The 23,190-nt window shown below is 45.0% G+C and overlaps 3 protein-coding genes across 12 annotated transcripts in view; 1 reads left to right on the top strand and 2 right to left on the bottom strand.

Moving 5' to 3' along the window:
* Positions 1-5,234, bottom strand: part of LOC113984320 (melanotransferrin-like) — a 22,137-nt gene extending 16,903 nt beyond the window's left edge. For 2 of the 3 annotated variants that reach the window (XR_003539463.2, XR_005564599.1), the window contains exon 1: positions 1,855-1,913. The gene's annotated coding sequence lies outside the window, so the exon portion shown is untranslated. Of the gene's footprint in view, positions 1-1,854; positions 1,932-5,006 lie in introns of those variants that run through there. The other variant, XM_027714272.2, reaches the window with a different exon arrangement.
* On the top strand, positions 5,183-22,843 carry PISD (phosphatidylserine decarboxylase). Of its 4 annotated transcripts, none has more exons than XM_027714284.2 (8): positions 5,183-5,268; positions 13,107-13,521; positions 15,605-15,770; positions 17,738-17,974; positions 18,114-18,252; positions 18,749-18,895; positions 19,609-19,769; positions 20,062-22,843. In XM_027714284.2, the coding sequence occupies exons 2-8, from the start codon at positions 13,325-13,327 to the stop codon at positions 20,284-20,286; spliced, it is 1,272 nt and encodes a 423-aa protein (XP_027570085.1). In that variant the 5' UTR covers positions 5,183-5,268; positions 13,107-13,324; the 3' UTR covers positions 20,287-22,843. The 4 variants fall into 4 exon arrangements, with proteins under 4 accessions (XP_027570085.1, XP_027570083.1, XP_027570089.1 ...); XM_027714282.2 differs by lacking the exon at positions 5,183-5,268 and adding an exon at positions 8,993-9,119; XM_039384172.1 differs by lacking the exon at positions 5,183-5,268 and having other exon boundaries at positions 13,260-13,327; positions 13,405-13,521.
* SFI1 (SFI1 centrin binding protein) overlaps positions 17,347-23,190 on the bottom strand; it is a 30,743-nt gene continuing 24,899 nt past the window's right edge. For 4 of the 5 annotated variants that reach the window (XM_039384170.1, XM_027714257.2, XM_039384168.1 and 1 more), the window contains one exon: positions 21,312-23,190. In XM_039384170.1, the coding sequence (XP_039240104.1) occupies positions 23,083-23,190 (108 nt within the window). In that variant the 3' untranslated portion in view covers positions 21,312-23,082. Of the gene's footprint in view, positions 19,796-21,311 lie in introns of those variants that run through there. The other variant, XM_039384167.1, reaches the window with a different exon arrangement.

Raw genomic sequence — 23,190 nt, 5'->3', positions numbered from 1 at the left:
CAGTGTCAGCTGACCTCATTGTTCATGACAAATAACAGTGTGTTGCTCTGTAAAACATACAGGTTCTGCAGCTGTGGGGACTCTCTTTCTGCCTTGCCAAGGAAGTATTATCCTGGGAGATGATGCAGCAGTGTGGCATGTTTAGCACCTGCTAACAGGAATCTGGGTTTTGGGGAGAGTCTGTCCTGTCATATTTGGGTTACCATGAAGGTAGCTATTCTACCCCACTGCCCCGGGGATAAGTGAAAACTGTAGCTCTTTGTCCTTGGCTAATGGTAAAACACTGTTGGCAGGTGTCTGTAGTATCATTACGTGATTTCTAGACAAGAAAACTGCTATTTGTAGAATCTTCGTCAAAATAAAGGGATCATGTCTATATGTAACTCAGTAGATACCTGAAGTTAATTGTTTAAATTCTTTATAATCACTTCCTGGGATTGAATGGCCCCAAATGATGCAATAGCTTGTAAGCTAATGAAGCAACTCTGTCCTCGGTGTATATCTGATCAGGAGCAGATGAAAGGCCAGAGGGCCAAATGAAGACATCCCAGCTGTGCCATTGCATCTCAGGAATGAGTGGGTTGCCCAAAGACCTGCCAGGCCTGGTTCCTCCTGAGGGCTTGAGCCTGTTGGTGTGGGAACACTGCCCCTCTCCTCCCTGTGATCCTGCCTGACAGCAGGATGGGCTCTTGCCAGGCCACAGTCAAGTACTTGTTTAAACGTGCTTATTTACGGGCTTTGAACAGTTCTCGTACAACTGGATGACTCCTTTGCAGATGTATTAGAAACATGAAATGAAATATATAATATTAAACATATGAAAGTCCTGGTTTAACCTTTTCCCTATGGTGGGCAGTTCCAAGTGTATTTTCTGTGTTTTCAGAGGGGCAGAACCACTCTCACTGCAGTTCACCAGCAAACAGAGTGGTAAGACAAATTCTAAAGAAGAGCTGCTGTACCTGGCAGCCTTTTTACTTTTCTAGCTAGACCAGTTGGTCTAACAAATGCCATTACTTCTTCATAAAACCTGTAGCTTTTCCAAGTATTCCTTCCCCCCCACCAGAATGGTGAGGAAAAAGGTACATGAACCAAATGATGTCTCTTTAGATAGTTGCTGTTGTAGGAGGTTCCTAAATGACACACCTGAGTAGCACCCTGGTGGAGATGGAATAATCCCAAGTGCTAAACAATCATTATAAAATTTACCATTCCATTTGCAAGCAGTTTGTTTTGATCAGCATGGCTGAGTTCAGCTCTGCCCTTTATAAACATTACCTTGGGATGCAAGTACGTGTTATGTCAGAAGCTTCTTACTGTAAGATTGTCACTGCACTGAACTGCTGACATCTGCATTATTAAACATCTCTACTTAAGCAACTCTTCTTGTTTGTTGTGTTTGCAGTTTGGTGTGGAGCTGTAACCTCCTGCTCCAGAAGAACCTGTGTGTCAGAGCTGGGGTCCTCTGGAAGCAGCCGCCTTCCAGGACATTTTTCAGTGGTAAGTGATGGCTTGTGTCTACCAGTGCTTTTAAATTCAGGATTAATCCAGGTTAAGCAAATTATGGTCTCATATTGGGGAATATGAATTTCTTGAAATAAAAGCAGAAGTAAGAGTGCAGCATCAGAGAACAATTCATGGCATTTCCACAGATACAAGCTTGCAAATTATGTTTTACTCCTCTGGTGTTATGTTTTCCAGATAGTAAAAGAAGTGTATTTACTTATTTCATAAGTACAAAAGCCAGGGGAATAATGATAGACATGGGGTGACACTGAGAAGGGCAACATCAAACTCTTCTATATAATGCATAATAGAAAGCAACATACTCATATTTAGAATATTCAGTTGCTTTACCTGCTTTGTAGTGCAGCTCCTATCAGCTGTTCACCTTGAAAAAAATGAGAAATTCTGACTTCATCAGTTTAACAGGCCTGTAAGAAAGAAAAGGTATAAATATCCTTTTATATTTCAATCTGTACTTGTAATTTTAATAAATCAGGAAATCAGAGTAGGTTTACATGAAATGCTTAAGACTTGGTTAAAATGGTACTTGCATTCGGAGTTCCTCTGCCTGGGTAATGCTGGAATATCAGATATTATTTGTTCTTAAGAAATATTTGTGAACTTACAGCATTTGCATTGTCATATATTAGTATCACAACTGCATAGAGCCTTCAATTTTTGTTTCCTTGCCAGCTGAGCTATTGATCCCATTTTCTATATCCATTTTTTGGGGTTAACTTACATGTCCAAATCCTTTGTCTGATGTGTCATATATGGATATTTCATTATTGAAAAAGATGCTTACACAAATGAATAGAAATAGCAGCTCTTGGTTGTCTAGAAATCCAAGATAGTCATTGCAGAAAAAAAACTAGGAAGCTGAGACACATCACACAAAGTTGTTGATCACGTGGAAGAAAAGGTCATTTTAGCCTAAGTTAGCTTTGAGTTTTGAACAAATCAACTTTTTAGCCAGTTATTTTCTAATTCATTGAGTTTTCAGATTCTGATTTGGATGTAAATCTAGATGACTTGCACATGATGTCATTAGAAAGAAAAGATAACTCTTTAGTTTTCTCTCTACCCCTTGTAACAGCCTCCTCCAAGTGTTTGTGTCCTTTCCTAGAAGGAATTCTTAATTAGGTCAGAGTAATGAAGCAGCATTTCCATCCCTGCCTCTGACTGCAGAAACCAGAGCACATCTGCCTTCTGCACTTTGCTTTTTCATCCTGCTTTTTTTAATGTTTCTGAGGGAATGTGTCTTTTTCACCTGTTCCAGAGCAAGAAATGGTTCTTTTCTTTTCGCTCTCATTGCTGACTATACTCAGTGTTTAAAGAGAATTCTGAAACGGATTAACTTTATCTGTAATGGATTCAGATTTAGGGTAGTATCTAAAAATGTTATTAGCACATTAACAGTCTTGCACCTTTTTCCTCTTGTCCTGGGCTTGTTTCTAGTGGTTTATGCACCGAGACATGAGTTTTCCACACACTTTCGTGCTGCTTCCCAGGGAGCTGCAGATCATTAGAGAGCCTGGTGTTCAGCTGCCAGTGAGCAGTGAGACAGATGAGCAGTGCCAGCTGCCTGAACGGGGATTTGTTTTCAGAATCAGTAACTAGTAGTTTTGTCTCAGAATTTGTCAACTTGTGTGAATTTCATTAGTGTCTGAAAGGTGTGGAATTTTATTTTGTTGGGGCAAAAACAATGGCGTGTTGGATGCCTTTGCAACGATCGCGTGTTGGAGACTGGTCACAGAAGTGCTGTTTCATTAATGCTAGAGATGAGGAAAAGTTAACTCTTCCTTTAAAGAGATAAAATTGTGTTTGCTGTGACTTGTGGAACACAAATGGTTTGGTCTCCAGCACAGGCAGAGAAACGTTCACATCGGTGCAGTCAAGAGGCTCTTGGAGCAGAAACTTCCCTGGATTCAAACCAGCAAGAGCTGTTCCTGCTGAGGGGGTTTGGTTTGGGAATTTGCTAAGCTCTGCTGAAATAGCTGAGCAGCTTTGCTAACTTAGAACCAAGGATGTGGTGGAAGGGAGTTAAAGGCTTTAGGGCTCAAGAGTGTCGTTGGACTGTGTACAGACATTTCTGTTGAAATAGTGATGCAAAGTTGAAAGGTTGTAGAGTCTGTAAACTCAAATAAGTCTGTATTTATAAACAGTTAGCTGTTCTAAATGATCCCTCTCCTTTATTGGGCATTGTTCCTTAGGAAAGAATAATTTTTAGAATCTTAACTCTAATTGTAGTTGTTGTTGCCTTGTTTGTTTACTGAGTTTCGTTTTTAGGTATTCTTTTTCTAAGTAAGAACAAAGCTGGTTTTGTATTATGATGTATTTTAGGGGACATAATTTAAGCAATGTTTTAAATCACAAATGTAGGAAACAAATTATCCAAAACTATTACATTGGTAAAACAAAATGTGAACAATTACTTCTGTTGGGCATCTTTTTGCAGCATCATGGCTGAATGCTTCTAATCAAGGCTACTACTTGGAACTAAAGCTTCCCAGTCTGCAAAACAATTGTGCTTTGTCCCTGTTCGTGCCTAGAAATAGAGGTGGTGTTTAGTGAATTCTTTTTGTTGCTAATGCATCCTCTCATAGTCAAACCCTAAGCCTGACTTCCACGGAGCAAGATTTAGGGTTTGATTCTGGCTCACCCTGTTAATGATTGTTGTGGAAATGACACCAGTCAGGAATTAGTTCCTCTGGGCCTTTTCTGTCAGGTAATGACTTGTACTGAGTAATGACTTGCTGAGAAGTTGGACTGACTGTAATACAGATTGGAACAGCACATTCTAATACTGATTTAGCCCTGAACAGATTGGTATTCTCTGAAGATTGTGGAAGGGAAATATTCCCCTGGCTGTGCCGGCCCTGTGCTTGGGCTGTGGCTCAATGACTGCAAGACTGGTGTGATGCAGGAGGAGCTTGGGAGTTACTCTGTAAAAAATAGACATAATACTACATGTCTTCTTTATATTTTTTTCATGTAGTGATCTGTATTACAGCAGGAATGTGACTGTTTTCCTGCTTACCAGGAAAAGTGACACCTTACTAAAGCAGGTCATAATTTCCTTCCCTCTTCCAGTTAGCTGGAATTCTGGGGATCCCCTGACTGGAATGACAGCTTTAATGACTCAGAAGCACCAAGTACTTCACATTAGTACAGATTGTTCCCCAGCAACTGATTATTCTGCATAATACCAACATTCTCACTGTTGGAAAGTGTGATAGTGCTGTCAGACACTTGTTTTATATATTTCTCCAGGGACACTCATTTTATATATTTCTCCATGGGGCTTCCAGGGAGTGCATTTTATATATTTTGGGGAGAAGAATGCTGTAAGCATGTGGGGTGGGGGGGTGAGGTTAAAACCACAGATGACCAGTTAGTATTGGTCAGCTGAGTTTCGGTAACTTGGTGAGCTGCAGTAACTCAGAAGCATCTGTACATGCCTTCTGTGTCACAGAGGTATTTTCTGATCACATTTTCATCACCTGAGCTCACACCCCTCGCTGCACAGAACTGCTTTCTCTCTACTGTGTAGCTGTTCTCTTTCCTGAAGTCCGTGTTTGTGTTACAGACAGGAAGAAGCTTCACACTGCTCCGGTGGGACAAGTCTTCCGCCTGCGCCCCTTCCATGTCCTGGTAGCTACAGGTGGAGGATATGCAGGATACAGAAAATATGAGGATTACAAGTTGGAACAGCTGGAGAAGAGGGGCATAGAGGTGCCTGTGAAGCTTGCAAGTGAATGGGAGGTAAGAAACTTGGGGCAGTTTTATTTCTGCCACGTTTGATGCAAAGCTCCTTGGCTTCCATTCCAACAAGGGAATCTTGAGTTCGTCCTCTACTGCCAATGCCTCATGGAACTAAAGTTTCTGTCACTTAAAGAACTCATTTTGGCTGAGGTGAGGAACATTAGGAACTGCCAGTGACTCCTCCATCTTTTAGTATGGCTGACACCATATATACTTTACAAGGAGATGGAATTAATACCTGGTTAATAAAAATCTACCTGTTTCCACTATGAATATACAGCAAGACCTCTTTTCATAGGTAACACCTGGGTCTGTAGTGCCTCCTGCTGATCCTGAGGGATTTTTACCTTTTCCTTCTGGATTCCAAGGAGTTTAGAAATTATTGTGGAATTGCAGTGTGTGTGTGTGTCAGATTCCCAGGTCAAATACCCATTGCAGCATTGAAGTAAGAAATACTTCATGACTTCCTACAACTGCTGTATCACCTCTGAAATATTAAATATAATTTACAACTCTATGTTAAGAGTTGTATATGTGGGTTTTTTTCCCACAAGTTTAAAGTGTTCAAAATATATATGATGTTCTTCCTAACAGCCAGGTGAGTGCCTGCTTCAGTGCCATTTCTGAAGGCAAGGAGTTAAAAATTCTAGGATTGTAAGGAGATGCTTCAGTGTGACCTTTAGCATCCCATTTCTTTGCATTCCTGAGCACACTGCCTGTGTGAGTGATTTGGCCACATGCCTGTGGGGGACTGGGCTGGAATCTCTGAATTCATTTTCACTAGAGACCCAAATCAGATATGACCCAGACAGTCCAGATGCCAACAGCTTAGGCTGTGGTAGCTCCTGAGAAATCTGTCTGTAAGTCTCTCCTCTGTATATTCTTTTCCTGATGAAGCTTGTTTCAAACGGGTTCTGATTAAAAAAGAACTGGTAAGTGTCCGTGGAGTATTCATGTAACAAGGCAATATCAATTCAATTTTGATACTCAAAAACAAATATTCTTTTGGTATTGTTCATACTTTCAGGTATGAAATTGGTTATTTCTCTTATTAAATTTGCTTTTTTTCATTACTGATATGCTGGTTTCTTATTATTTGGTGAAGCTGTGAGTACTGCTTTTGATGAACCAGCTCTAAAGGATGTGGTTTTTACAGTGGGGAATCACACAAAGAGTTCTAAACTGATAGGCAGAGCCCCAAATGCAGCAGATCCCAGTAGGAGATGCTAACAAGATGTCCCAGTCCTTCCTGATGTGCTTAAGTTCTGTTGAATACTTCTGTGGGAGGGAAAGGAAGCTTGACAGTTATGAGGAAAAAGAGAAACTGTTCAGACATTGTAGGAAATATTCCAAACAATGGAGGATTCAAGAAAAATAAGAGCTGCATTGTTCCTTTTTATTGAAAAGTGGAGTGTCTTTTTTGCTGACCTATCAATTTCCATTATTCTGGTTTTTTGCATCACTGGAAGCACACTTAGGAATGTGGCAGAGGGGTGTTGCCTTGTTCTTAGGACAGAATAAGCCTTTGCATAGGCAACAAGAGACCAAGTGTGATTGAATGGGCTGTGAAAGAGTAATACAGAACAAGAAACTGCTGCAGGTGCCCTCCCTGCTGAGGGTGCTGCTCTGAAGTTCTGATTCTGCTGTACCAATCTGGTGTTCCTGTGGCAATAAGGACCATCTCCCACCTGCCAGCTCTGTGTGTAAGGCAGGTCTCCTGCTTCTGAGCAGAAGACAGAGATGAAATGGGTAATCCTCACCCTGTTGTGCAGGCAGGGAAGCTCTTCCTGCTGCAGAGATACATGTTGAGATTCTCACAGAGCTGTGGATGGGTTTGGATTGAATTAGAGTGAGTTACACTTCTGGATAGCTTTGTTTTGCTTGAGATGTATAAAGGAATGGGGGGAAAAAATGAATCTGGTTCAAGTCAAGTGTCCCTTAAGTTTCTCCACAGGGAAAGACAGAACTATTGTTTCTTCAGCACGGACCTTTTGTTCCTGTAATTTTCTTAGAGACATTATGTTGCTAATAGCTTGAGCTGATTAAGGCCTTAGTGTCTCCTACTGGGAATACCAGTGGAGATCAGCTTTCATTTAATTAGATGAGGTAGAGCAGAGGGCTTGGAGGGAGACAGGTAGATGTTTATCAGATGAACGGAAGCTTATTGTTCCAAATCCGTGCTGTCACAGAACGTTTCCTGGCTGGGATCTGCATGCTTGGCATGTCATTCATATGCTAACTAGAGCCATTTTGCCTCTCCTCACCTCGGCGTGGGGCAGTTTCGATACAGGATCAAAGAATCACTCTGGGAAACCTTGGCAATAGGGTGAGTTTGGTGGAACAGAGTGACCAGATGAACAAGAGTTTCTTTAGAGAGGAACTTCTTGTAGGTGTCCTTTGCTTCCATAGTTTTTCTGTTTCGTGTAAGCAAAGAGCAGCATTTGTTGGAGTGACATGTGCCAGGAAAAGCCCAGTGCTCCTGTAGGGAAGTGAGCTGCTGTGACAGCGGATAATACAGATGAGGGATTAAATCACAGTTCTGTCCTGTTCCAACTGCAATTTATTGTCACGGGCCACAGTTTTGGAAAACAGCTTAATACAGCAAGGAAGTGCTTGAGGACAGGTTTAGGATCTTGATTCTCTCAGGGGTAAAAACAACAGTTTTTCCTACTGATGTCAGAAAGTGCTTGTATTTATGTAAGAGGATACTGGAGCTCTTGGCAATACAATACAGAAAGTGCTTTTTTTGGCCCAGGGGAGACATTTAGTATTATGGTAAGAGGTGTGTATCAAGTTCAGGAAAGAGCTAATAATGGAAGAGTATCTGATTATTTTTTTTAATCCAACATAATCTCCAGTTGGTTGGTCTCTTACTCCTCGTTCTTGCTCTTGGGTTGTGATGTTTGGAGTTTTATTGGAGCAAACATGCAAATACAAAAATCTTCTTATAGAGTGACCCGAAGCCCACAACAGAGGTGGTCAGAAAATGTTGAAAGTGGTGACATTTCGACAGCATCAAAATGTGTGAAGGGTGTGATGGTGCAAATGTTTTTCTCAGCTGTACTGGAAAATTGAACCTAGTAAAATCAGTTTGTTTGTTTTTTTAATCTGACCAGTGGGGTTGCTTTTGACTAGATGGGTCTGTTCTATCTCGTGCAACTTCCTGAGCATCTTGTGGGATTATGGAGCGATTTACCTGAGCGTTCGGGGAGCAGTTTATGAGTCTGCAGCACACTTTGCTGCTTTGGCTGCCGCTGCCTGTGTGGGATTGTGTTCCCGCCCTGGGACACGCGGTGGGAAGCGCTCTCGGGAGCTGTGCGATGTACAGCACCCGCACCGCTGCCTTGTTCCCAGACACAGCCGCTTTCCCGCTGTCCGGGCCAGCGGCTGATGACGGGCTCTCCTTGTCCCCGACCCTCGCTGTGCAGCCCCTTGTCCCGCGGGTGCCGCCGTGTCCCGGTACCCTCCGGGCTCTTCCTTTTCGGTTCTCCTGCCCTGGCCCCTCCTCCGAAGGGGCCGGGGCCCTGCGGGCAGGGCTGGGGCGAGGCGGGGCAGGGCCGGCCCCGCCGCTTCCTTAAGGCGAGGACGGGCCGGGCCGGGCCAGGAGCGAGCGGAGCGCGGGTGGCGGGTCGGGGGACCCTGTGCCGTCGCCGGGAGGTAGGTGGGGACCTGCAGCCGCCCTGCGCTGCCCTGCCCGGGGCAGAAGGGGCCCCGGGGGCGGCGGGAGGGGGGGTTCGCGTTCCGCTGCTTTGTTCACGTGTCTGAAAACTGCTTTGGAAGGAAGGGTCGGTGCCGCGTTTCGGCGGTTGGAGGCGAAAAGGCGAGACGGAGGAGACCTCCCTGGGCATCAGGTAAGGGCTGCGGGACCGCAGGGCAGATGTGCGAGGGCTGGCGGCCAAGCGTGATTCACCGCCGGTCTGTGGCCTGTTGGAAGTTTCAGGAGAGATGTTCCAAAGTCTCGTCTCTCTCATGAGTAATCCCTGAGTAGATGTAAAGAGAATGAGTCTCCTGAACCTGCGCTCTCTGAGTCCAGAGTCCCGCGGGGAGGGCGGGGGGCGAGGAGCCGCCGCAGCCTTCGCGCAGCTTCCGCCGGGCGCTGCTCCGTGCGGAGGATGGAGCGGGGCTGCTGCTTCCTTCGGAGAGCCTGTGCGGGCCCCAGAGCTGGCTCTGCCGAGACCTTAGGCTAAAATAACGGGGGGGAGTGCTGGGGGTGGTGTTCTAGACCATGAATCGGAAATTATTACTACGAAGTATTAAAAGGGTGCCATCAATTTTCACGTCGCTTTGCAAAGTAAATAAAACTTCTCCTTGTTTCACAGAAGAGATCTTTGCGACTGTAGAACAGGCTTTTTGCACGGAAATCAGGTTTAAGGTTCAAAAACAATCCCTGAAACAGCAATGTAAAGTTAGGGGGAAACAATCAGAATTTTCTTCATAATACATGAAGAGAAAATATAAAGAAAGGCTTCTTCGTGTGAGAAGTAAAGAATTTCAGACACGAAGGGTGGCTGAAGCAACGCCGGGAAGTACGCGGGGAGCGGTCCCGGTCCCGTTGGCTCTTCCCGGAGAGCCGGGAGCCAAGGCGCTGCCCGGCAATCCCGGCCCTTGGCTCGGAGAGCGCTCAGGTTTCCCGGCAGCATCAGGGCAGTTCTGTTGTGCTCTCGGCGCTCGGGAGCCTCCTGACTGGGGTGTGGAGCATCCGGTGTTCCTCCTGCTGGGTGGGAGCAGGGACGATGTGTCTGGAGTTAAACAGTCACTGCTGGGAAAGGAACGGGACCTTTAACAAACGGTCAGCGAGGGCTTCGCCCCTCAGTACAAGACCGTATTTTTGCTGGCGCTTGAATACAACACTGGGATGCTTTCCATGCATTTTTTGAACAGTAGTTCCGTTACCAAATGTAGAAAGTGTGACCAGCGGGCTTTGAGCATCCCGACCGCCGCATTCCAAGCCTAATGATTCATGCCTGCAGTTAAACCGAGGCTGCAGGTTTGAAGTTCAGTTGCATATTAGTCTTTTTTTTGCAATTGCCTTGCTGTTTTTTAAAACTTGAGGGAAGGGCTTGAGGTGGTAATGACAATTAATTAAATGAGGTCACTGGATTTGACGCTCATTTGAGCTGACAGAGCAGAACGGTGTTGCATAGCTGGCAGATTAGCAGTTCTACATGAGATAATAATTCTCCAGGGATTGATACCTGCTGGTAACTGCTGCCTCATTTACCTAACGGGGATTCTGGAGTAGTTCAGGCGGGTGGGGCAGTTTGGTGCTGGTGTCCAACCTCCTACAAACTGACAATTGTAAGAATCTGCTGTAAGCTGATGACAGGCTTTGGGCACTGCCTGCATCCTGAGAGGTCTGGCTGTTGAGATGCCATTCTGTGAGTTCCTCTGTCATAAGCTGACTGATGACCAGTTCTTGTTCTTTTCCCCATGGGAAGCAGATAAACTCAGGGTGGGTTTTTCCTTTCAGCCTTCTTACCCTGTAGGAACTGCACGCTGCTTCTGGGGCAGCCACAGCAGGGATGGCATCTTGCCACGTGTGTCAGCATTTCAGCAGGACTCAGGCACTGGCATCCTGGTGAATGTAATGGGGGCAGTAGAACAGAACTTAAGAGAAACTTCTCACTCAACTGAGCTCAGATTTTTTTAAGAAGTGGAGAAGAAAAAGCTTTTAATAGCAATGATTCTCCCTTCCTGGAGAGGAATCTCTCTTGCACTTTGCTTTGGACTGAAGTGTGGTACTTCCCACTGCGTTGGGCTGCAGAACATTTCAGTGCCTGTTTTTAGGGAGCAGCTCAGACATTCAGCTTCTTCCATGCTTTCACAGAATCAGGCTTATTCAGTCTAGAATATAATAGCTGCTTGAAAATGTTTTGGGGGGTAAGATAGAATTTTACCGAAAAAGCTTCCCTAAAAGGGAAGAGTACTGAAGGGAGTGTAGATAAGGCTTGTGTTTGCTCTGCTGTCTCTGGGCAGAGTCCTGCAAGGGTGAAGGTCTGCATGGAGGAGGTGGGATTGGGAGCAGGGTGCCAGCCCAGCTGTGGGCTGGGGACTCTGCTGCTCCTGCCCTGCTCCACCAGGGCCAGTCAAAGTCTCTCCCCACAGTTCAGTGAATGCGTGTATTCAGTGTGAAAATGATTCTCATCTTGGCCTGATGAAGTGTCTTCTGAAACAATGTTGTCAAATTAGTTTGTTGCTGTTTAAAATGAAGTGGTGGTAGTTTATAATGTGCCTGGTAAATCAAGAGAAATAGCTCCCCTGTGCTCCTCGTTGCTTTTCTTTGGATTTTGGTGGGATTTTGGGTAACTACTTTCATCATTTTACTAGACAGATGGCTTCATTTTTGTTGTGTAGGAGTTTCTTGTGCCAGCCAGAGAAAGTCTGAATGATATTTTAAATAGGAAAACAAAAAGAGTTGGCACAGGGCTCAGGGAGGAAGGAGTATGTTTTGAGTGCTCTCAGTTAATCTTAAATATGCCTTCTTTCAATTAGCTGACTTTTTTTATACTATGCAATTGTTAAAATTCATCTTAAACAACAACACAGGTCTTACAGAATACCATAGAGCAGTTTTCTTCCTGAAAAAAAATACTCTAATGCAGGATCTCCAGAGGTATTTCTAGGGAGTATTTGTAATATTTGGAGTTGAAGGCCAATCAAAATACACAATTACTGCTAGAATATTTTCTTTTTGAGGCGTGAGTGGGATGCCATTAGCTAGTTAATTCTAGCTTTTCCTGCTGGTCCTCCCACCACTCCTGCCTTATCCCTAATACAATACAACCTTTTCCCTCAATCAGAGCAGCAGTGCTCTTTTTGATCTACCCTCTTAGGCACACAGCTTTCATGGTGCTTAGAAAGCTTTGGAAACAAGGAATTGTTTTGTTTTGTTTTAAACACAGACTTCAGCAGAAAACCAAAGTGAAATAGAGCCATTAGAGACTTAGCCCTGAAATTGTTCTGGGTAGTTAGTTTAATCTTGAGGTGAGATGTAGATACCTGACTTCTACTTTCTGAACCAGGGGGCTGGTTTCAGGCTCCCTTAACAATCCAAATCCAGTCACAGGAGAAGCAGAAAATCTCTATTTTGAGATGTAGTCTGCAGGGTCAAAGAGGGAAATTTCTTTATGTACATTTAGAATGCTCAGATAGAAACACTGTCTTTAAAAACCTAAACAGCTTCCTTTACTCCTCTTTTGTGTTTTATTTCTACAGGGCATAAAACAGTGACAGTGCTGAGAGTCACATAATAGACACATAACTTTATACCCAGTTCTCAAGCTGGCCCTAAGACTGGCTTGGTTTGTATGGATCTGGTTGTTTGTATTCTGTTGTAGAAGAATGCCCTTTACCTGCTCCCTGTGTGAGGCTTTTGGAATGAAAAAAGACTTCAGGAGGTGGATGTTTGTGCCTGGCAAGGGCTGTAAGATAGAGAGCCATTCCTTTCCTTTCTGTTTCCTTCCCAAGCTGGACACTCAGGGCAGGGAAGGATTTTTGATGCCCATCAGTCCGGAACTCTTTCAGCGGCAGCTGCTGCACTGCAGAATTGGAGCTGGGGGTTGTCTCCTCCTCCTCTCCGCCCCATTCCTCCTCCCAGCCTCGCGTTCAGGCTGCGCTGGGATGAGCTGTACGAGCCCAGCTGGCTGCTCCCCTCACTGGTGCGTTGCTGCCCAGCAGGCCGGGACTGCAGGGGGCTTTTGGGGGAGTTGGTTTCAATGGCCACCCCGACTAGTGAGAAGCAAGGACTGCTCATATGGACAGCTCGCCTTTGTCTTGTGCAGAGTCGGCTTTGTAGTGGGATGTTGAAATATGACACGATGCCTGTTTGTTTGCAATAGCTGCAACCCTCGTAGCAGAGATTCAAGTGGGAAACAGAGAGGGAATCCAGAGACAAACCAGCGGGGGATTTAGGAACTGTGACGCCGTGTCCTCTCTCCTGTGCCGGAGCAAGCAAAGGAAAGAGAGGTAGAGGAAAAAAGACTGAGCCTTGCAACAGCCGTCACCTGATGATGTGTCAGTCAAACACCCTGCAGGGACCAGATCTGCACACAGGGAAATGGTGAGATGCTATAAAGCTTTATCTAACCCTCCACCCTCTTGCTACAACCTCCACAAAGTTAAAATCCATGTCCGGAGGCTGCGTTCAGGGAACGGCGGCAGCAGCAGCTGTGCCGGGGACCAGCACCCACAGCTGGAGAGCCCAGGCCCGACTGGCTCTGCCGGTGGGACACCAAGTAGGAGAACTCGTTTCAGGTACTGTTCAGTGTTTTGTGCTTTGCAGGAATGGTGACTGAGGGGGAGGGAGGCCGGGAGGGTGTCTGGGCAGGAGGAGCGGGAGCCATCTGCGAAGCTTTTGTTTGGCCTAATTACTATAAAGCTCCTTATGCACTGCCGGCAGAGAAGGGCAGGCTGTTCCACGGCAAGGGGGATGAGGAGGCTTTCATTCCTTTCCTTTCTCCTCTCCATCACTAGGAGAATGGAAAAATTAGTTGAGGGGCCGCTCTGAAACCAGGCCAAGGCAGTGAGAAGCCCGAGGGCTCCGGAGCGATGCAGCTCTGCAGGGATTGGTCCAGGAGCGACTGCAGTGAAGGGGGGGAGAGCAGCAGGAGGGGGACCCAGCCCGGCTCCCGGCCCCGCCAGCCCTGGCAGGCTGGGGGGGGTTAGGATGGGAGGAAGAATGTGAAGTGTCCCTTCCTATTCCCATGGCAGTCCCATCTCCTGCTGAGAAGCGGCTTTAACTGTGCTGAGACAACACTTTGCTCAGGGCTCTTTTTACCCCTTGCATGGTGATGCACAGGTCATTCTCTGTTTGTTATTTATTAATTCTTGGGGGGAAAGAAGTTGTGTTCACTGCAGAAAAAAATCTCTGAGCCAAAGGCACCATCTTGCATCCCAGAGTGGTGACAGTCATACCTGCCTGCATGGTATTTTAATTCTGGTCCAAGTTCTGGAAAGAACGAGTTGGCAAGAAAATTCTTTAAATTCTCAGCTTTTTTCTATCTTGGAAGGACGTAGGCACTATTTTTGTAGTTCACCCTTCATGTCACAGAATCCCTTGAGAGAGGGAGCTGTTGGGAGCAGCTAGGCCATCCCACTCGAGTTTGTGAGGGCATTGTGAGGGCACATCACTGTGTCCTGGCTGCAGGGGAACAGTGTACTAGCCAGGAGTTCAGTCAGTGCCAGGTTTGAATAGTTTGCCCTCAGGTGAGCAGACTTCCATTTGATAATGTGACCTTGGAAGTGCCAATGGTTTCTTCATGAGAAGAAGCCAAAGAATAAATGGGGACCTGAAGGGCCTTGCATCCAGACCTCCTGCAAGGGCCTGAGCTGAGGCCTGGAATGGGCTCTAATAAGCTGAGTAGCTTTTCCCCCTGAGAGTTACAAGGTCAACTTCTCCCCATAGCCATTTGTGCAAAAGGAGACCCCTCTCAGGACATCCATGTGACAAAAAAATCAGAGATGCAGTTGGTTCTGAGGCAGAGGAGTTGATTATTGGGCTATGGAGACCAGATTGTCTTGCAGCAGTAACAATATTGGCTTTGTCCATATGTTCCCTGTTCACAACCAGGGTACTAAAGGAAGGTTCATAAATTGTATTAACTATCTCAGGAGTGCCACTCCTGTTGTTTCTCAAGTACTTGTTTCCTAAAGTTAGTGAGTGACCACCAGGTCTGTAAATTTGACTCCAGCATCCCTGGCAACTTGAGGCACAGTCTAGTCAATACGCCTTCAATGCACGAACCCTCTGAGGGACCTCAGTTTATTAGGTTTCAGAGATTTCTTTCATCAAAGTATCTGTTCTTTCCATAAAATTGTCCCTTTGTAGAGTTGTTGAAGTCCCAGCATCACAGATTCCCAGCTTCCAGAATATTGTTTGCTGCCCACTTTGGCTATCCAACAGCTGGAGCAGTTGCAAGAAATGTTTTCTAGGGTTGTAATCTTCTGATATTTGGAAGAAGCACCTTTGTCCTTTGTTATTTCCTTAAATTCTCATGTTATTATTTCGACGAACCACCTGTAACTTAGTTCTCAAATGCCACCTGCAAGTGGTCTTGCCTTTCATTTTTGAGGGTGTTATTCCTAAAATGTGACCTGTGCAGTGAACACCATCTTTTGGAGAGAGGATTTTTCTTCTTTTGGGTTTTTTTGGGGTTTTTTTAGATAAACTGTTCATCTGTTTTGGGAAGGCAAAGAACTGATCAAAATAAAGGAGTAGAGACTTGCAGAATCAATGTTTAAGTAACGTTTAGCAGGAATAAGTCGTGCCCAGCTGCCAGGAGCTGGTGGCTCTGCAGCTGAGATGCCTGACCCTCTGCTGTTGTGTGTAATTTTTCAGGTTGCAATTTCCCCAGCTGGCCCTGAGGCGGAGGTTGGGCCAGCTGAGCTGTATGTCTAGGCCTGCTCTGAAACTCCGTTCTTGGCCTCTGACTATTCTCTATTACCTTCTGCCTTTCGGTGCCCTTAAACCCCTGACCAGAGTGGGATGGAGGCCCATGAGCAGGGTAAGTGTGAGCAGGTCTGCGCGTCGGGGCTGAGCTGGGGGTGCTGCAGGCAGCACCTGGGGGAGAATTCCTTCAGTTAGGGCAGCCTGGTGATGACTGGTGTGAAAGCAGAGATGCAATTCATGTTTCTGTTTAGTTCTTACTGTTCATAGGTGTGCTGACTAATTGCTTCACAGACAAGTGACTTTTTCAGTAGCAGAGAATTTGTCCTGTAACAGTCAGGGAAAATCAACAGAAACTTTTGAATGAATTCAGTCACCTCACAGGTTCAGGGCTAGGACAAGGCAGACCAAACCTCTTGGCAAGTTCCCTTTCCTGGCCACGTTGGAATGGTCTCTTGCTTTCTGTTATTTTTGCACAGGGAGGGTTTGTTCCTCAAGTTCCTCGAACGTTTGTAATCCAGCCTGTCGAGATGATGTGCAGAGCTCTGCTGTGACGCTGTTGAGAGCAGGGCGTGGGTGCCTTGCACGTGGTTATTCTCCCCACAAATCATGCCATTTCAGAATGCAACAACCACACAAATATTTTGATTGAAAACTGCAACAAAATTGCCATTCTTAAGACTATTTCATTGAACAGCCGTTCTGTTTGATCCCATGAACTTGAAAACAAGGTTCTTTGGAAGAGAAGGGGTTATTAGGAAATAGCACTTTTGACAATTTGTGTGATTTTATAGTTCTATCTGCATATTCTCCGTGTTGGTGGAAAACAGCAAAATTTATTTTAGAAATTAACACTGTATAAGGTCAGCTTATAAAACCCAAGGTACTGTTTATTTAGAAGGGTTTTATCTGAAGTAAGATTAGGTTGGTATTTTCATTCTGAAATATCACTGTATGTACATGGGATGGTGATTTATAAGTGAAATCTTAATTTGCTGTATTTTATATGATGGACAGGCTCTGAGTCAGTGTGTTCTGTCTGTGTTTATGGCTGTATTTTGCAAGACTTAATTATGAAGGATATGATTAATATTAAGAATAAATGATGACTCTCACTAAGGAAAAAAGCCAACAACTTTTAGCTCAGCTGAATGTAGCTGAGCTGTACTGTTCAAAAACACAGCACTAGAGTCAGCAAACCACCAGTTCTTTTCCAAAACTGGTTTCAGAGTGTTCAGTTCCTTTGGTTCACATCCTCCAGCCCCGCCCAATTACATCATGGCCATGTGAGCTTTTTGGCTGACAGGAAGTACCACAAACCCCAGAAGAGTTGTCTGCTGGAATTATCAACAACAAGTTGCTGTCATCTGTCCACTTACATCATCAACAGCAGATACCTCTTGCCAAGTTCATTTCATTTGTTTTCCTTGCTACTAAAACTCAGGCTTATTTTAAGTCCAAAGGTATATTTCTACAGAAATAAAGGCACTTAATACTCTTGCAATTAGCAACTCCCGTTGTCATGAGAGAAGGAGTAAGGCTGGTGTAAGTTTATGCCAGTGTAGCTGCATCCATTGGGTGCATTTCTTCGATGGGACTGGTGTCATTGGAGCAGCACAACATACAGGACTGGGATGTGAGAAACACCCTCATAGTAAATGCATCTGAGGAGCAGGTCATCAAACACTGGGACATTATTTTTCAGTCAGTTTGCATTTGGTTATTCACAAAAATTTGGTAATTAAACCTTTCTGATTAACATTCTACTAGAATATGTGCAATGTCTCTTTTTTTCTCTAAGCCTCACATGGGCAGCTTCCAGTAACTTGAATGTGGAGCTTCAGCCTGCAGGGCAGCGGGAGTTCTGTCGTCAGTGTAAGGTTATAGTGATTTTCATGCTGTCCCTTCTCTGCCCTCCCCAGAATGGAGGCAGTGAGGATGAAGCGCAGTGCTCATTTTGTGCTGACTTGAAGGCCACTTGGTGCGTGGTGTAACCCACAGTTCAGGGGAGGGTTTGCAGGAGGTGTGATCCCTTCTGTGGCCTGGGGAGAAGCCCTCAGTGACCCGGTGCCGTTCTTTCCTCAGGTTGCCCTGTACAAGTCGGTACCAACTCGGCTGCTCTCGCGGGCCTGGGGTCGCCTGAACCAGGTGGAGTTGCCCACGTGGCTCCGTAAGCCCGTGTACAGCCTGTACATCTGGACCTTCGGGGTGAACATGAAGGAGGCGGCTGTGGAGGATCTGCACCACTACAGGAACCTCAGCGAGTTCTTCCGCAGGAAGCTGAAGCCGCAAGCGCGGCCGGTGTGCGGCGTGCACAGCGTGGTGAGTGATGCATGGGGAGTGAGGGGAGGGCTCTGCACAGCTCTGCCAGCTCCCCTCACCCCCAGGGGAACAGCACTGCTTCAGGAGGAAGGAAGAAAGGAAGGAACTAATGTGTTTCATTTCTTTCCCCTCACTGTAGATTAGTCCCTCTGATGGAAAGATCCTGAATTTCGGGCAGGTAAAAAACTGTGAAGTGGAGCAAGTAAAAGGGGTCACTTATTCTCTGGAGTCTTTCTTGGGACCTCGTGTCTCGACAGAGGAACTGCATTTTAGTCAGAGTGAGTTCTGTGTCAGTTCTGCATTTATTCTGCTCTGCCCTTTCTGTGTTCTTGGAGATCATGAGAAAAGAAATCACTTTTCCTCCCCCTTCTCTTTCTCCCCCTTCTCTTTCCTGCATTGTCAGGAACAAAAGCAGGCCTGATTTCTGGGGGGGGGGTTTGAGGGGGATGAACATACCACTGTTTTAGTTCTTCTCTTTCTCATCAGTGGCTTTATAGTGTTGTGCCAGACTCATTCTGATTATCTGAATTTAATTGCATGGTTCCTACCCTTGACTCCCAAGTTCTGTTACTGTGCTGATGCTGGAGCACTCCTACTGTCACACTAAAACAGGCCCAAGCACCTGGACACCAAAAACTCTATAAGCTCCCCCTTAAAAAGATTTATGCTCAAGCCCTGACCCTCTAATGACTGACTGGTGCTATTACTGCTCTGCTTCACCCACACTGAGGGAAGAGTATCTCTAACCCCTTCCTTTCCCTGCTTTCTCTGCAGCCCCACCTGGTAACTCTTTTCAGCAACAACTGGTCACCAAAGAGGGGAATGAGCTGTACCACTGTGTGATCTACCTTGCTCCAGGGGACTATCACTGCTTCCACTCGCCCACCGACTGGACAGTGTCGCACCGACGGCATTTCCCAGGTTGGTTTCTGTTCCTGGGAAGCAGCTTTGGAGGGAAGCACTGGTATGGCCACTGCTGAATGACACAGCAGTGCAGCAGTTGTGCAGACATATGATAGATAATGGCAGCAAAGTGATTTGTCACAAATCACTGATGAGTATTACAGCAGTGTGCTTTACCAGGACAAGTCACATATAAATGGAGCAAACAGTAATATTGTGTTCAAGCTCTTTGAGTTCTTTGAAGTACCTGACCTGATTTGTTCCCAAACACTGTTTCTTCAGTTTGCACCTGAAATACAGATAGTTCTGCAGATCACACCAGACAGTAGCCTAAAGTGTGATCTCTGCTTGTGCTTGGCAAAGAAAATGCAACTAAACAGTTGCACTGCTGGAGCTGGGATTGAAGGTTTTGCACACCGTCATACTCTAGTTAAGCAGATAAAAACATTTTACGTCTTGGTGTGTGGCAAAAACCTAAGTATTTGGATTGGGTTTCAAACACCCTGAGAGGGAGACATGACCTGCCACACACATTTTTCTGTGACCCCTTTGTTTTCACCACAGCCTTCTCTTTCATTCACTCTGCCAAGCATTTGCCTCTCTTCCTACAAACAAGTGACAGTTGTTGACTGGATCAGCTGCTACACTTATACTGAAAACACCATTTGTGTGGCATTACAATGCTGCTACAAACCAGACAACCTAACCTGAATATTTTCTCACTTCTCCAGGCTCTCTGATGTCTGTGAATCCCGGCGTTGCTCGCTGGATCAAGGAGCTGTTCTGCCACAACGAGCGGGTTGTCCTCACAGGTGACTGGAAGCACGGCTTCTTCTCACTGACAGCTGTAGGAGCGACAAACGTGGGCTCCATCCGCATCTACTTCGACCAGGTGAGCGGGGCTGTAGCAGCAGCTTTCTGGGTTGGATGGTTGAGGTTGGCACAGCATAACAGAATTACAAAAAAAAAAATAAACCTTATTACCCTGAAATTAAAGTGTTTCTCGTACTGATGTTCTAAGAGTGATTTAAACATCATCGCCAGTATAGACTATTTTTTTAATATTTCTGTTGCACGTTTGAATTGTGAGTTCTTGCATTGAAAATGCCTGAGCATGTGCAGTCTGCAGCTGTGGTAATGAACACTGAAATCCTCAAGTAACAGTTTCTTCCTTCTCTGTACAGGACTTGCACACCAACAGTCCAAGTTACTCTAAAGGTTCCTACAATGACTTCAGCTTCATATCCAACAACAACAAGGAGGGAATCCCCATGAGGAAAGGGGAACATTTAGGGGAATTTAATTTAGGCTCCACAATTGTCCTAATCTTTGAGGCACCCAAGGACTTCAAATTCAACCTCAAAGCCGGACAGAAAATCCGCTTTGGAGAAGCACTGGGCTCTCTATAGAAACTGTCTCAGCAAGAAGATTTTCTACACAAAGGGACTCTTTTCACACCACTGTTTCACTTTACAAGTCCTTATCACTCAGCAGGACCTGGGTGAGCAGAAGAGATGTCAGTGCTGTGTTAACCTTGAGAGTATTTGCTCTACATTTACCTGCTGCTGAATGTAGAAACTGAGTTGAGTGATCATGGATGTATCAGGTACAGCTGCCTTTAAAGATGTTGCCCATGGAGGTTTCTGTCCCAGCCTGTGCCTGTGCTGTTTCATGTTCTCCCCTCAATGTGCCACAGGATAATTATGTTCTTAAGTCCCTTTTAAGCCTTCTGAGGCTGTGCAGGTACACTGGGGAGGGGTGGAGATTACCTGTGTTTAAAGGGACACTGACAGGCTCAGTCTCAGACCTTGTACTTTATAGCTGCAATATTTGTTTTTCAGACCTTGAGTAAAGAATATGTTCTCATATTTATTTTGTTTTAAGAAACTCTGCTGAAATTGTCAAATAAAGACAGCCTGTGAATGCACACAGAGCCAAACAGTGAGACTGGCTGGTGTGGCTTCACAGCCCAAACAAAGCAACACATGCAACAGAGCATCAGTAGCAAGAATTACACTCAGCCAGGCTTTCTGCTGTTGAACTGGACAGCTCCAGTTCTCTTGCCTGACATTGTCCCTTTAAAAATGGACTTTGCACTGTATTTTAAACCTGAAAACACTGTGTCTACATTCCAGACAACAGCTCTTGTCATCTTGGGATTTTCTTTTAAAAAACAAACAAAAAAACCCAGACAGATGTGTGTGTACCATTCCTAATCCATGGGTTTATTTTGCTACTCCAGGCCTTAAAGTTTTTGTCTGTATGAGAGACAGTTACTTCACCTCTTGGATTATGGAGTTAGAAGACACAGGGAATGTTTTTCTTATGTGATGTGAGAGCAACTAAAATACGTTTTACTTTCTGCTATGTATCTTCATTATTGCTTTCTCACTAAATTATTGAATTAATTTCTCTGTTACAGAACAGCTTCAGATACTTTAGGACCAGTTTTTATTGCTCAGAGTGAAATGCCCTATGCACTGACTGTGTTTACAAACATTATGGCTCTTTGAAGAAATCCCACATTGCCTCCCAGGTGCCAACCTGGCCCTCACTTGACTGGCAACAATTTCATCTTACTCAAAATATAAAAAAACCCCACACTGGCTCTAACTTATGCCCTCATACTTAATGCTAGGAATGTGCTGGGGGCTGAAAGCTCTGTGCTGAAGCTTCATCCACAGTAAAATTTTAGAGTTCACGTCAAGAAGAGTTAAAATCTCACACCTTGGATCTGCTGCAGGTGGCACTATGTGGTGCTGACAGAAACCGCTGCCAGAGTGAAGAGGAATTGAGTTTTAAAGCAATGTATCAGTTGTTATTTTAGAGAATAAACTGTTTCAAGTCCCAGCACTCAAACATTTAGAAGTGATTGTGCTGTCCAGAGCTTGTTGGAGTGGACACGCTTACGAAACCTGCCTTTCTGCTTTCTGAAAGATTTCTCATATTACTTCCTTGCTTGAGCTACTTTTCTGCTACTTCAAGGAGATAGGCTTTGACCAGCTCTGATCTCCTAAAGAAACCCTTATCTTCTTTGTATGCACTGCAGAAAATAGAATATAATTTTGTTGTACAAATGTCCAGTTTGCCAAGTCCTGTATGCTTAGCTTGTCATCGGGGAGGAAGGGATGATGAACTGCCTCTAGGTGATGTAGCCCAGCCCTGGGTCAGGTGATGGTGGTGGCTGTTTGGGTGACAAGCAGGAGAAAATTCATTTGGCTCCAGGAGTCAGTGTTTCCTCACTTCACACAGGGAGGAGTTTGAAAGCTTGAAGTGGCTCTCAGCCACCTATCTTGTTAAACTTCTTGGCATTAGCAAGTTCACTCCTGCAGCAGTAAAGTACCAGATGCAAGGGGTTTTTTTTTAAACCTTTGAGAGTGAGAAAAGAGTAAGTCAAATATCAACCCCAAGAGGATAAAGTTATGGTGAGATTTTTGATTAAACTTCAATGTTGTGTTAACAGTAGAAAGCAAATTTGTTCCAGTGGATGAGAAAAAAAGACAAGTGAATCTTTTCCCCCTTTTCCACTGGGGCCTTTAGCACCCAGACACAGCCAAAGGAAGTTTTAGCTTTAATTTCTTCCTACTCAGCATCATCATCCACAGTATCTGAAGGTTACTGTTAGCCTGTGATGGAGGATGGGTTACTTGAGGTTTGCTTTATTAGAAAGCTCAGAAGGAGGAGAGGATCCAGCAAGTGGCTGTTTTTAGGATGGTTTTAATACTGTGCAGAGCGAGCTAATAACTCAATATTGCTTGTGATGCAGGGCCAGCAACACACCCAGAACTGAAAGCAAAGTTGCTCGAGGGTACTGATAATGCTGTGAATTTCTCCTGCCTGGAGAATCCATTTAATTCAACTGTATCAGTAGCACGGTATTTTTGTATGTCAAAGTGTATGACTTACTGACATGAACTCATTTAATTGCAAACATTTTGAAATAAAGAGTCTTATCTGTGTTGCTTATCTTTCTGGCAGGGTAACCTAAACTAGGTATTGCAAGTGCAGCATGAGGTAGATGTAGCTCCAGTGTGGTTTTTAATCAGCTTTTTTAACAACAAAACAAGCAAAAACATTTTCATTTAATTTATCAAATATAAATGCCGTCCATAGAACTAAGTGAATGTACACATCTCTTCCATCCTCCCCTGCTATCAAAGGGGCAAAAAGTCCTACCCCTGAGCTGGAAAGTTGGATCAGAGGCATTATAGATCCAGGGCAAGCTGGATCTCCCGCAGGCGGGCGAGCAGGCTCTGCACACGCTGTCTGTCCGTCAGCTGGGCTGCGCTCAGGGTGTTGATCCTTCCCTGCAG

The sequence above is a fragment of the Pipra filicauda genome, unplaced genomic scaffold (assembly GCF_003945595.2).
Source record: "Pipra filicauda isolate LSUMZ 115617 unplaced genomic scaffold, ASM394559v2 scaffold33_size4404698_pilon, whole genome shotgun sequence".
Classification (NCBI taxonomy): domain Eukaryota; kingdom Metazoa; phylum Chordata; class Aves; order Passeriformes; family Pipridae; genus Pipra; species Pipra filicauda.
This window is presented reverse-complemented; position numbering and strand designations above follow the sequence as displayed.

Excerpts from the sequence above, each read along its gene's own strand:
- PISD (XM_027714284.2), top strand. The coding sequence starts at position 13,325 with ATGGTGAGATGCTATAAAGCTTTATCTAACCCTCCACCCTCTTGCTAC. Across the intron at positions 15,771-17,737 it reads GATGGAGGCCCATGAGCAGG|GTTGCCCTGTACAAGTCGGT; the intron begins GTAAGTGTGAGC and ends TTCTTTCCTCAG. Across the intron at positions 18,896-19,608 it reads GCACCGACGGCATTTCCCAG|GCTCTCTGATGTCTGTGAAT; the intron begins GTTGGTTTCTGT and ends TCACTTCTCCAG.